A 14617-nucleotide genomic window follows, 5' to 3' on the forward strand; every position below is an offset into this window, starting at 1 on the left:
CCCCAAACAGAGCCCAGAGAAAGAAAAGAAGCTTTAACAGTGCAAATCAAGGGGGAAATTTTTTATTTTTTTAAAAAAAAAATTAATTTTAAATATATGGAATGATGCACAAACCCAACCACACCATGTTGGGTTTAATAAAAAAAAATTCAAATGTATGAGCAGCGACTCTAAAGCAGGGTAAACATTTCTATTGCCTCTGGAGGAAGAAAGTAAGAAATCCCACAAGCATAAAAAAGTAGTAAGTTTGATTTGGTTAAAAAAATTTTTTTTTTAACCAAATTAAACTTACTGAACACACAAACTATTAAAACCTATTACCTGATAAGATAGGCTCATTAAAACAGAATCCAACCATACCAGGAGGATCACAGGCTGAGAAACAACCAACGTGGTGCATGTCTAATTTAATACTGTTTGTTTCTTTTGTTTTTTTCCCAAACCAATGCCTCGCACCTAATTACCACAGGTGGACTCACTCAGTTTGATTGCTGCACTGGTAAAAGAAAATGAAATCAGGCGTAAAACCAAAAGCAATCATTATGATCTCATAATGTTACATGAGATACTAAAGTCAATATTAAAACGCAATCTTTAAAATCACTCTTCTTCTCATTGTTACGTTCTTGGCAAAACTGCTACTTTAGTCTGAGTGAATTCATAGCCTCACAAAAAAACACCCACAAAAAATAATGAAAAAGACATTAATTTAGGTGGAAGATTTTTATTCTAAACATTCTTTTCGTTTCAGTTTTCACAGCACTTTTGCAAACATTCATCCATGTTCTTATTGGCTTATCCATTTCATGGTTGGAGGGGATCTGGAACATACGCCAGCTATCACTGGGCAGGTCAGTCCTAATGACCACAGGTGTTTTCACTTTGAACACTTCTGAATAACCAATCAGGAGAAACCACGAGCCTCCCATGTGGATATAAAAGCTGCAGTTGAGGCCTGCAGTCATGTGTCTCGTTGTGTTTCCAGTTGATTCTTCCTCACAGCTCCTTGTTGCCCCAAAAGAGACATTATGGCATCTGCAGGACTTCAGATCTTGGGCATCATTTTGGCAGTGATTGGCTTTTTTGGAGACATAATTACCTGTGCTCTGCCATTGTGGAAGGTGTCTGCTTTCATTGGAAACAACATTGTGACAGCACAGGTTTTCTGGGAGGGCCTCTGGATGAACTGTGTGATGCAGAGCACTGGCCAGATGCAGTGCAAGGTCTATGATTCCATGCTCGCTCTTCCTCAAGACCTGCAAGCAGCCCGTGCTCTGGTTGTGATCTCCATCTTGGTCACCCTAATGGGACTCCTGCTTGCCATCGCAGGCGGAAAGTGCACCAACTGCATTGAAGAGGAGACTGCCAAGAGTAAGGTGGCCATTGCTGCGGGGGTGGTGTTCATTGTTGGTGGCATCCTGTGCCTCATCCCTGTATCCTGGTCTGCTAATGAGGTCATCAGGAACTTCTACAACCCTATTATGTCTGACGGACAGAGGAGAGAGCTTGGAGCATCGCTGTTCATTGGCTGGGCTTCATCTGGACTCCTGATCATTGGAGGTGCACTCCTTTGTTGTCAGTGCAAGCAGCCTAAGGATGGTGGATACTCTGTGAAATACTCCGCTCCACGCTCTGCAACAGGTGGTGGAGCATATGTTTAAATGTCTGCAAGAGGTTGGGATGGCTGTAGACTGTCACCCTCAAGAGAAATGGACTAGGCTGTTTTTATGGACTAAATATTTAGGCTGTTTTTTACTTTGCTTTAAATAAAACTCTTTTCACTAACTTGACTGTGGTTGCCTTTTATATTTTTTATTTTTTTAAAAAATAAGACAAATGTTCTCAGATGGTTTGGTCCCGAATGCTAATTGTGTTATTCCCCTCTAGTTCTCTACTCCCTATAGAGAACTAGAGGGCATTTTTAAACTTTACTCCAGTGGAGGGTTTCAATGAGTAAAAGCTAAAAGTGTCACGATCCTGGGTCTTTTGACCCAGCGTCTTGGAGTTTTAGGTTATGGTTATGTTTAAGCCCTCTAGGTTTTCAGTTCATTTTTCATCATGCCTAGGTTGTTATAGTTCTGTTATTAGATTCCCCTTGTGTCTTCCAACCCCTGTTTAGTCTCCCTTGCCCTTCATGTGTTTCATGTCTGTTTTGTCAAGTTCATGTAGTCATGTCTGTGTTTCATTATGTTTCCTATTTTATTTTCTAAGAGGTTCTGTGTTGTTTTACTCTTTCCCTATGGCATTGTCATGTTGTGTCTACTGTGCCTTTCTGTCCCTATGTTCTGTCTCCTCGGTTGCTGTTAAGTTTGCATGTCTAGAGTTCAGTCAGTGTTTCCTGTTTTACTTTGAAGGTCCGTGTCTCATGTCAGTGTTTCTAGTTTCGCTTCCCTTGTCTCATCCAGCCTGATTACTCCCAGCTGTACTCTCCTTCTGTCTCATTCCCTCGTTATCCCCCAGTATCTTTAAGCCCTGTGTTTCTCTTTGTCAGTGTCGTAGTCTCCCTCATGGCTGTGTTTCCCTGTGTGTTATCCATGTCCCAGTTTAGTTTTGTTACATTTCTTCGTGCCATTCTGCAATAAAGCAGCTTTTTGAGTTTAATTCCTGTATGGTGAGTTTTGCATTTGGGTCCTTCTCCTGCCTGCACACAGCTGAAACATGACAAAAAGGCTGCTTTTGTAGAAAGCACTTTCTAGCAAACATGGTAGTTTAAACTTTAAAAACTCCAGCTCACAACTAAAACGCAAACTGTGAGAATTTAAAATGCAACTAACCGCATGCAAATTGGCTTGCAGAATGTAACAGAGGAAATTGTATGCACAGTGTTAAAATGTTTAAACTAAAAGGCAACAAAAATGCCAAACCAGAAGCAGCGAAAATGCACTATAAATTCATGAGATGCACTTGAATTGATATCATATTTGAAGGGGGGGGCAGCAGTACGAAGTAAGCTAAAAATCTATCTGGCCCGTCTGACATGCAACTGGTGTTTGATGCTGCAGTGTTTGGTCTGATTTTAATTGCTGGTTGGTAGGTAACATGTCGCGTGATGAAAGTTTTGTGGCTATAGGTTTGAATATTGTGCATAAGGTGTGATTGGTGCATAAAGTCCCAAATGGATCATTTTACCTTTTGGTATGGTTGCTAGGCGACGTCCTATCTGATATAGATTTAAAAAAAAAATAAAAAATTCTTCAGGGGCCTATGATGTATCTATGTGCCAATTCTGCTTGCTGACTTGATTTTGTAAAAAGAGGTCATGAGCTAACATAGGCTTTGTTTATTTAGTAAGATTAAAACATTTAAGTGCCAAGGAATAAATATTCATAAAAATGCATCAGTAATTTCATACTGGTCTAATTTTTCATGCATAATAATAATATGTAAAAGTACGTTAAAATACAAAAAAGTATACCTCATGAAATCTGCAGTCTTTATATTGCTGGTTTAAATGAGCTGGTTATTCTTTGGAGTGACAAAGCAAGTTTTTATACACGATTGCTTCTGTTAACGGCCTTCTCCTACTAGTTTTTCAGGTCAAGCAGGAATCAAGACAAACAGGAAACTTGTCACAGAACACCGAGTCCCCTCCCTGTTGCCTTTCCCATACCTGAGGAGCAAAACAACAAAGCAAAACCCAACCAGCAGCATTTACATACAACAGAAAGCTGGAAGTAAAAATGATCTTAAACTCAACAGGAGGTTGATTTTGATGTTTTTTTTTAACTTTAAATACAGACTTTATTTCCTGAAAACATGAAGACTCAGATCGTTGGTGTGTGTTTGGCAATCCTCGGTTTTCTTGGCACCATCCTCATCTGTGCGCTGCCCATGTGGAAGGTGTCGGCATTCATACAGTCAAACATCATCACTGCTCAGGTGTTTTGGGAAGGCTTATGGATGAACTGTGTGTTCCAGAGCACGGGTCAGTCACAATGCAAAAACTATGACTCGGTTTTGGCTTTACCACAAGAGCTGCAAGCCTCCAGGGCTCTGATCTGCGTGTCTATTGGCGTCAGCGTGGTGGCCATCGGGCTCACAGTGGTTGGAGCTCGATGCACTTCTTTCTTTGATTATGACCAATTGACCAAATCCAATGCCGGCATTGCAGGAGGTGTGGTGTTTATTATAGCAGGGATCGTGTGTATTATTCCAGTCACCTGGTCAGCTTACAGCATCATCACAGGGTTTTATAATCCTGTGGCCACAACAGGAAGTCAAGGAGAGCTGGGAGCTTCTATATATTTGGGATGGGTATCTGGAGCACTCCTCGTCATTGGAGGAATTACTTTGTGCACCACCTATAGATGCTGTAGAGGATGAGAGAACATGCTGTAGAACATCCTATACATGCTGCAGTTAATAGTTCACAAGACAATGTGTTCACTCTCAAAGACTTTTTTGTTTTGGGCTTTGAACTTGTATTTTCATCATTTTTGTCAACCTGTAATTGCACTATATTGAAATTTTACAACAAATCTTAACGAAATGTGACACATTAAAATAGTAAATTGCATGTATAATTATGTATTTTAATATTTTTAAAGAGCTACAAGGAAAATGAAGTCTGTTTGAGCTACTCTTGGATTGTATGTATGTTGCATATGATATTACAAAATGTTTACTGAAAAAATGTCCGATATGCTGTGTAGAGCACATTTTAAAAATTTAAATGAATAGTATTTGTTTAAGGCTCATAATCTTACGCAATATTTGTATTATTGCATGTGTGAAAAAATCTTATACTTTAATAAAAATTATACTTTCAGTGTATTTCAGTGATAGTTTTAGTGGAGTTAAAAAAAATGAAGTAAACCAGTCAGCTACAGAAAAATAAGCTATAACCGTTTATTAAAAAATTGGGTAAAAATAGGTATGAATTCAGTGGTAGACTTTATAACATTTTTTAACTATGTGTTGTCCATTGTTTGTGCATGTTGTACTCTGTAAATGGAAAAGAAACCCCTTTGTGTATTTGTATCTTAACAAAAATAAAAATTCACTGTATATTTGTACTTTGGATGACAATTTAATTGTTTTTTGTCTTTTTATTGTTATTTTCTAAAACTGCTGATTGCACTTAGGACTGTTCGATATGACAATATATATCGGATGACGATATGAAAACATCTATGGTTTCATATTATACGCTATCGTTTGTTATGGTGTCGCAAAATAAACTGTTTACGGCAATATTTTTTCATTGTTTTGATGGAAACCTGTAGTGGCTACATTAATTTCTTAAAGTTCTCTTTTTCTCTTATATTTAAAATAACCACACTACAGACGGAGAAGCGACTGTTTTTATGCATTGGTTTGTTAGCAAAAACAGTGGTAAACCCAGTGTGTAGCTCCGCTGTCCGCTTGTTTATTTTCCACATGAACCTTTCACAATAAAGCTGAAGATCCTGTTGAGATTCTTCAAAATAAACTGAAATGATGACAAAATACATTATTCTCAAACATCAAATTTCAGAATATGCATCAAACAAATGACCTCAAATAAAATCATGAAGTAACTATAAATGGTGCTTACAGTCGCCACGTGGATGCAGGCAAAGAGAATACCGGCATGGGCAGTGAAGATGAAGCAGAACCAGGTAGCTCCAAACAGTGTTGCCAACTTAGCGACTTTGTCGCTATATTTAGCGAGTTTTCAGACCCCCTAGCGACTTTTTTTTGCTAAAAAAAGACGTGAAAGCGCGTATCGCTTTTACTCTCAACAAGCAGCGGGTGCTGTAACGCAGTCAGTTCTTCTTTTACTCTTTTACTCTTATGCTGTTTTGTGGATCACAAGGTTTAAAACTACTTATAAACACACACACACAAAGTAACTCCACCAGAGTGCCTATTTCGGGTCACTTTTGCCGGTCCAAGCCTGGGTAAAGGAGCAGGGTTGGAATTGTGACATTAAAAAACAATAATTGCTAAAAGAAATTTAATTTGTAGTTCTAAATAAACTCTAAATGCATTTAGGACGTTTTTTACTCACTTTATGTCTCTTCCACGATGTTATTTCTCTCTCCAACAACATAGGTTACAATTATATTAGCATGACCAATTATGCAAATTAGGTGATGACGTCATTTAGCGACTTCTAGCGACTTTTAGGACAACCAATAGCGATTTTCCTTAGTGAGGAGTTGGCAACACTGGCTCCAAACAGAAGGCACACAGTGTGATACTCACAAAGAAAATGGCAGCTGCATTGGTCAAAACACTCGACTCCAGGTAAACTACGCCCAGCTGAAAACACTTCACGAAAGTCGAGTTGCCCGAGATTCACAGAATTTACAGAAAATGTAAAATTTTTGCTATGTATATCGTTGTCGGGACGATAAATGTCTCATATCGGGAAATGAGATTTTGGTCATATCGCACAGCCCTAATTGCACTTTCTTCATGAAAGTATCTCAGAGGCTCAGTGCTCAATGTCAACCCTTTCTGTGAGTGTAAAAGCCTGAAAACCTGACTGTGTAGCCCAGAGGTGTTTGAATATTAGTTTTATGCATACTTTCACAAACAGCTCAGAAGCTGCCTCTTTTCAAATGATGTATTAATATCATTATTGAGCTCATTATAACAGTTTAAGAAAGCATCTTTCTCTCTACTTGAAATTAAAGGAGGTGAGAGTCAGTTGAATTTCTTTTTCTTTTTTTGGAGTTGCAGTGGATGATTAGGACTTGCTTCGTCTGGTTCATTGCTTCAGAGCTATATTTCTTAAATGGGTTAGCAGGACTGGCGGCAGGCTGAAGTGGGGGCTGGTGCTGTGGCTTTTTGTTGGTGTTTTCAGAGTGTTTTGCATGTGAACTGCCACATGCAAAATATGTGAGAAATCTTTTGTGGGATCAAGTGTTGTGACTGCAAAGTTGTCAAGTTTATGCATGTCACATAATGCCCCCCACCTTTTGCACTAGAACAGCTAGGAGAGGTGGCATTGGTGGAGGGCATGGACCTACCTCAGAGCACCAAGCCAATTGACAGAAACTCAGCGATTCTCTTTGAGTAAGCTCTTGACTTCTCCTTCTTTCCTAAATTAAAAAAATCTCACACTGACCACTTCCTGCCATCCCTCCTCTTTGAAACATCAGTAATGCTTTGTGATGGTGACAGGTAGGGGGGGTTGAGTAGGGTTGTAGGGTACAATTTGTATGAGCGAGATGCAATGCAAAGTCAACGTCTTACAGCATTTCTCGATATGTATTCAGTGAATATTTGCCCTCCACACAATGAACAGAAAATGTACCAGATCTTAAAATGTGGATTTGGTGTTGAGTAGTATTTGGTTTGGTTGGGTTGACCACTCATTGCTTCAGCCCCTTTATGTGCCGCAGAGTCCACAGACAAGAAACAGAAGCCCAACTCGCTCCTAATTTATTTTTTTTAAAAAAAAGTGTTACACAAAATGAGACCATTTACTATTGCAATTAAACTGGCTAACCATCAAGCAGGGGATCTTTGGAAATAAAAATCAGATCAGACACCTTATTACAGTATGTTTAACTGAAGCCAAAGCAAAAACATTTTATTCATATTCATATCATTAATATTTTCCAAGTTTCAGGCCAACTAGCTTTAAGCATGAACATCATGGAATATATTGTAGTTTCAACAACAGAACTGCACCAGTATATCTATTACATAGAGCAACATAAAAGAAGAATTGGTACTGTGAATGTTTTATCTTTTATTTTTTTAATAATTTACTGAAGAAAACATTAAAAAGTGCACATTGGGTAATCTTTCAAGATGTAGAATATGAAAAGTCTAATTTTTGCTTACATTTTGATGCAAGCTTCTCCTCCTAGCCACAATACTTTTATTTGAAAAGAATTTTAATATAGTCATTTGTTAACTCTTGCTATTGTATCTTATGGGTGTGAAATGGAGAAAAACGAATGGTGTTTACATGTTGTCATATTAATGAAGCAACATTAGTTTTCCAAAATTTTGTGGTATGGATTAAAGGGATCAAATTATTATAAATTATTTTCTTTTTGGATATTTAAAACAGGTCTGCTTTCCCCCTCATGATATTTAAATTTTTCTCACTCTACCCCTGATATATTCTGCATGTACACAATATTTACATGCACCACCCACAGATACTAAACAAGAGGAGAAATAAGTACTGGAACAGACAGTGTTATCCACCAAATACAAAACAGTGCTGTAGTTGACAGAGTACAATAATGTCTTCACTGATAGAATTCAGCTGTTTCGGGCATTGATTGAAGTGCAACATTAATTATGTATTATTACCTTAACCTTCACATCATATGAAAAATGCGGCAAATAGAGCTGTAAAGTAAATGGCTTTAGCATCTAGACCACAAATCATCAGTTCTGCAATAATATTGTCATGATGCAAGTGTATCTGGTATTTTTCTGCTTGAATCCTGTGGTTTACTGTGTCCGCCCATGTGGGTGGAGCTCTGGGTCCTCACCTATTTCTCTCACCTGTAATCCATCAACAGCACTCAGCAGCTGACTCATAAGGCCAGCGCTGTCCTGTCAGTTTGTCAGCTACCTCACAGCCTTCTTGCTGTTTGCGGGAGTGTTTTGTTGTTCCTTGGTTTGCATGTACCCTCATTTTCTTTTGTTGCTAGTTCTCCTGCCTCTGATTAACCTCACCTATGTTTAATCTCATAAACAGTGGCTGCACCTGGTAAGAATCTCCAAACCTGCTCGCAAACCCCTTCTTGGAAATGCCACTACTCACGGGACTCGCCTTTCGTCACTCCTGGATTCTCGGAATTACCAGGTTGAAACCTCACCTTTTACCAGTGTTGGGCAAGTTACTTTGAAAAAGTAATTAATGAGTTAATAGTTACTTCTTCAAAAAAGTAACTGAGTTAGTAACTGAGTTACAAGATTCTAAAAGTAATTAGATACTTGAAAAGTAACTATTGCGTTACTTTAAGAAAAATGTCTAACCCTCTGGGGTCCAGGGTATAATTGGCCATTTTTAACTACTTTTGATGTTTCCTCTACATTTCACCCGTAAAAACTATTTACTTTTCCTTGTTTTGTATAATTCTTTTCAGCACAACCTCACGTGTCTGAATTTACAGTTATGTTTTCATTTTGACATACTGTATTAACACAATTGATCTAAAATCAGACAAAAAACATAAAATCTGAATAGAAAAATCTATATTTTTTACTTTAATAACCACAAACATATTTATTGAATCATTTTTCATAACTTTAAATGCAAATATAAATTGTCAGCTTTAAAATCATATGCACAAGTTTTGCAAACAACAAAGTTATTTGCAGCCATTTACATTTTACCATAAAAAAACAAAACAAAAAACATTTCAAACTGTTTACATAACAATCAGGTGTTCTCCACTCAATAAGATGCCACACAAATTATTTGTGCCACTCCAAAAAAGATTTCTGTCCACTATAACAGAGAACATCACAGCCTGATACCTGCAGGTCTGACAGCAGGAGGTGTATCACTCATCCTGTTTTCTACCTGGAGACAGCAGTCACCTCATTGTTCTGATACACAACACAAAACTATCCACGACACTACACACTAACTACACAAGACAACACATTAACTACACACTCCAAACACGCTAAACGTCACAAAACTCACTCTCTCTCTTTTTCTGCTGTCTTTCTTTCTCTCTCTCTCACCGTCACTCCTAAAACTTCCCCCTCTTCCCTAAACAACCATATCTCATGTCGCCATATCATTTTTTGATTGGTCGACATGGTGCATTTTTCCATCAAAACGAACGGGCTGTTTTTTGTTTTATTTTTTTTATTTTTTGGTCATAAGCAGAGAGTGCTTGCTAGCGCTGTCCTTAGACAGTAAACGTGACTAAACTATTGAGGAACAAACGCCACATATATATTGTTTATCATGACTCTGGTTTTATGTGGCCTATCAGCGCAATTTAAAAACTGGTATATATCACCTTGTTGCTTTGTCATCTTAAAGTGGTCATGTGATTGGCTTACCATGACTACTTTATTCTTCCTCAGTCAAACAGCAGCGCTCCTGCGATTGTTTTGCCCCCTAGCTACAGGTGTTGTGCCAAAAAATTATTGCCGTCCGCGGGAGCGCGCGCAGCTGCTTAAAGCTGTAGCGCCCAGATTACTTACAGCTACTTTCGTTCGCTCTTGTTAGTAATGGTGTAACGATAGAAATAGTAATTAGTTAGATTACTCGTTACTGAAAAAAGTAATGCTTTTACTTGTAACGCTGTTATTCCCATCACTGCCTTTTACACACTCCTCCATTCAGCCCCACTCTCACTCTACTACTCTCCCCGAAGCCTCTCACCTCCTACCTGCAAATAACCCCAACATGAATGATCTCACACTCACTTCAGTCATCTGGAACACAGCTCTGCACCTAACCACCTCTGTTTCAGTGCCTCGATGTCTGAGACCCTTGCTACATCCCCCTCGTTGTCTTTTGTACGTATTTCCTGTGCACAATAAAACCTGGTTAAATATGAACTTGTTTTGTCCATTCAGTCTACTTCAGACTGAAGGCTTCTGGCTTTTGATAATTATTTTTCTACGATGTTAGATTATATTTACTAATGTCTTTTGGCAGTCATTGTCTAATTTAACTACACATGTTGTCCAAACGTGTGCTCCTGTAGTCATGTAAAGAGGAAAAATAAATGAATACATTTTATTTGAAAGCGCCTTTCAGAACACTCAAGGACATTGTACACAGCAGAATAATAAAAGCAACATAAAAGCAAGCAGTTTACACAGTCATAAAAGCATAAGACATAAAACAAATTTAAAATGGCAGAGTGGAGAGTTTATGTGGGATGACCATTGTATTTTAACAAGCCAAAAAATATACATTATATTTCTACTTTTTTCATGCATTTTTGAGGCTCAACACTCAACATTAACAATTTACATTTACAGACAGGTTTAAACCTCTCCATCTTGGGGGACAACATTTAAATATCTTGAGCTCATTGTCTTAACCTTTAAAGCTAAAGCCAGCAGCTTTCTCTCTACTTACACAGCACTGTCAGCTTGCTTCTTTTGGTACTGTGCAGGTAGACTACAAATATTTAAAATATATTAGCAGATTGTTATTGCATGAAATGAGAAACACACTAAGGATTAATATTTACAAATTTCGCCTTCGCGCACACATCCTCAAATGTAATCTGAATTCAAGTGCCTGCCTAAAGCTGGGACATCTGGATTTTATTTTATTTTTTTAAATAAAGCGGGCCTTTTTCTAACTAAACGTAACAGCTCATCACCCCTCTACTGAAAAACAAAGATTAAACAATTAAAGGCATGGACTCATGTCATCTCAACATTTAAAATGCTTATTGTCACTCCAATTACGAAAACACAGTCATTTGAAATACCTCAACATAAGGCACCAATACAATATGTAATAATGTAACTAAAAAAATTAACAGCAACTAAAAAAGTTTGAAAAGATGACAAATAAATAGCACACAACAATATAAAGCACAATGCAAAATACATTAAAAACAGTGCAGTGCAACAAGACGTAGTCATGTGAGATTTCACTCTGAGTTAGTGGGTCTATATTTTACTTAAAGAAACAGTCAAATAGAGAAAGAACAAAGAACAAAATCAGCATCTAAGCAAGAAACCTTCTCACATAATCCATCAAACTGATTAATATTAGAAATAACAATGGACATAAAAGGGAGACTGTTATTTATGTTTTTACCACTCAGTAAATCTAAACAAGTTCACCAAGCTTTAATTTTATTCCCACTGTACGTCACCATGTTTTCCTTCACTACTGTTAACTGCACATTTTTCTACCTGTGTCTGTGTGGGTTCTCTCCAGGTACTCCAGCTGTCTCCACTCCCCCCATTTAATTTTAATGTCCTTGTATTTAAAAATTATTATGAGTCACAAAATTTTCAACCAGTTTACAGGTACTTTAGTGTGAACATAATCCCCATATGGGTGTGGTTAGTCTTATGGGTAATCTACAAATGTTGACCACAAACCTTTCTAAACACAGTCAGCTTATTTCGACATGAGTTACCCAATCTGCCATCTTGCAACCCTGTGCAATTCATAGCATGGTCGCAAACTAAGAGGTAATATTCAATATTCAGCTGTGGGTAAGGTACTAACTGGGCAGGCACAGCTTGTTAGAATCAGAAAAAACAATTAATTTAGGTCACAAATATATGGCACATGTAAGCATCCAGTAGCAGTTTTACAGAGGAAGTCATGATAATCTGATGTAGAACTGTAAGCAGTGCAACAATATTTTAATGTTACGTTCTTTAGCATTCTTGTCTTAACCTGTATTAGGCTTACATCTATTCAAGGGATAAAGGTATTAGCTGATTTCAGAGAAGTATTTGTCCACCACTAAAAACAATCATGTGTTACAGTCCAGGTCATATGGTTGAAACAGTGTGTGCTGTCGATAATATTTACAATTATAACCATTTAATTTGTTTAATATTTAATTGTTTTCACTTTATTAATATTGTAAATATATTAATCAGAGCAAGCGCAAACAGCAATGCGATAATATCAAATAAGAGCTCAAGAGCTCAAAATGAAAAATGGGCTGCTATTGAAAATTCCCCTGCCTGAGATCCATCCTGATTATTTTCAGGATAGGTTCCAAAGTCACTGTCATCACACCTCTGTTCTCTCCGTCTTTCAGCCATTTCTTTGAACGCCATTGTGCAGGCTATGAAACACATAAGCCACAGTAAGTTGAAAGAGATGAAAAAGGTTTTGTTGCCACTGGTATTGTTTGACTCCTTTTCATTGGAACAAAATTCACTGAGCAGATTAGGTGGCTTGGTGATCCATATAGTTTTTCCACCTCTTCATCTAGCATTTCAAATATAAAGCAACACAGCTAACAGTTACCTGATCCAGTCTTAACTTTGCAAATTAAGAGAAATGGAGATTGGGAGAAATAAGGCCTCCCTTTTTCAACACGATTAGTATTTCTGCCATGACATTTTTGATCAACTGAAAGTTTTTAAAAGAGCTTGATACAAAAGAATGAAAATAGTCATGCCTTGAATTAACAAAAGCATGAACTAGTTTCTAGCATCGCTCAGTAATCAGACGAAAGAAATCAGTGCTACATATTTGTTTTAACATGTGGATTGGAGGACGTATCCTGGTCAAAAATGACTCCAATATCACAGTGTTAGTGGAGGGCAAAATAATGGCATCCAAAAAACATGGTGTCTAACCATATACTTGGTGACTTAGATACGTTTACTTAGATATGTTTTTTGCATTTTGAAGATCAAGTACAGTCATTCAGTTTTACCTGGTAATAACTAATATTCATCCACATATAAAAACACAGAAACCTACATGAGGATCATCCTTCCACATAAGAAAGGGAGTTTTTTTTCAATTCCACTTGATTTCTATAGCACTAAATCAAAACAACAGTTGCATCAAGGTCCTTTAAATTGTAGATTTGAAGACATTCAATACAACCATTAAAATGAAAATAAGCACCAGGAACAAACTCACACAGCACAAAACACAGGAGACAGAAAAAAGGCACAAAAAAGGCAGACATCAATATTTAATAACACAAAGGAAACAAAAAGAAATAAGCATAACCACAGAAACACATGTAAAACAGACACCATGGCAATTATTTAAACAATTATTTAAACACCAAACATTAGAAGAGCAAGAGACATCACAGACTTTTTGAATGCAACACACATAAGGTTACATGTAAAAGAGTAAGACTTCACCTAATGCGGTCATCTGAGATCCACCATGCTCATTACAGGTCATAGGCTCCCACCTAGTGGCATCAACTGAATATGACATTCATATGCTGCTGGTGCAGCAAATAACACTGATTAACAAATAATCAACTGAACACAAAATATATCTCAATATTATTCATGAGCCATTTTGAATTCCTAAAGAATTCATCAAAAAGTAAACAGCTTGAATTTGTCTTTTCCCTGCTCCAAAATAAAAACACTCAAAGTACAGTAATTCATAGTAAATTGTGTTTTTTGTTTTTGCTTGTGTTTTTAACAGCACTTTTCTACTCTGAGCACCCTTTACTTTGCTTAAGTGCTTTCTAGCTATGATTCAAACTGACAGATGGGTCAGCGATCAATTTGGGGCTAGTGTCTTGCCCAAGGATATCTGGAGCTGCTAGGGACTGAACCACCAACCTTCCAGTTAGTAGATAACCTGGTGCCACCTGAGCTACAGCCATGTGGTAGAGCTATTCTTTTGCTACTGTGTATCACATTAATAACAATTCACCAAGTCACTAATCTCAGGGCACTTCGTAATGTGAAGACTTTAAAACATTAAAGAGGTAATTCTAAATATTATCTCTGAGAAAGCACTTGGCACGTGCTTGGAAAAAGCTTTAGAAAGTTATTATCAGGATGTGCCAAATGAAGCCCTTGAAGTGTCTTTGGAGAAGACCCTGAACCCCATCTTTCTCCCAATGGCAGGTGAACACCTCGTTATGGAACTACCATGCAAGGTGGTGCATGAGTGTTTGTTTGAATGGGTGAATAAGAAAGTCAATATAAAGTGCTTTTTAGAACCTGGTTATGGGTACAAAAAAAGAATAATTCTTCATAAAAATCA

General features: G+C 37.4%; 2 protein-coding genes across 2 annotated transcripts; both read left to right on the forward strand.

Moving 5' to 3' along the window:
- The first annotated feature begins 1028 nt into the window (after positions 1–1028).
- Positions 1029–1661, forward strand: LOC134637976 (claudin-like protein ZF-A89). Its single transcript, XM_063488578.1, has one exon. The coding sequence runs from the start codon at positions 1029–1031 to the stop codon at positions 1659–1661; it is 633 nt and encodes a 210-aa protein (XP_063344648.1).
- Positions 1662–3756: 2095 nt separating this feature from the next.
- Positions 3757–4323, forward strand: LOC134635270 (claudin-4-like). Its single transcript, XM_063484673.1, has one exon. It carries the CDS (start codon positions 3757–3759, stop codon positions 4321–4323), a length of 567 nt encoding a protein of 188 aa, XP_063340743.1.
- Positions 4324–14617: the final 10294 nt, after the last annotated feature.

The sequence above is a fragment of the Pelmatolapia mariae genome, linkage group LG10_11, assembly GCF_036321145.2.
Source record: "Pelmatolapia mariae isolate MD_Pm_ZW linkage group LG10_11, Pm_UMD_F_2, whole genome shotgun sequence".
Taxonomy (NCBI): domain Eukaryota; kingdom Metazoa; phylum Chordata; class Actinopteri; order Cichliformes; family Cichlidae; genus Pelmatolapia; species Pelmatolapia mariae.

What these genes read in the sequence shown, in the direction of transcription:
- LOC134635270 (XM_063484673.1), top strand. Translation starts at nt 3,757, where the DNA reads ATGAAGACTCAGATCGTTGGTGTGTGTTTGGCAATCCTCGGTTTTCTT.
- LOC134637976 (XM_063488578.1), top strand. Translation starts at nt 1,029, where the DNA reads ATGGCATCTGCAGGACTTCAGATCTTGGGCATCATTTTGGCAGTGATT.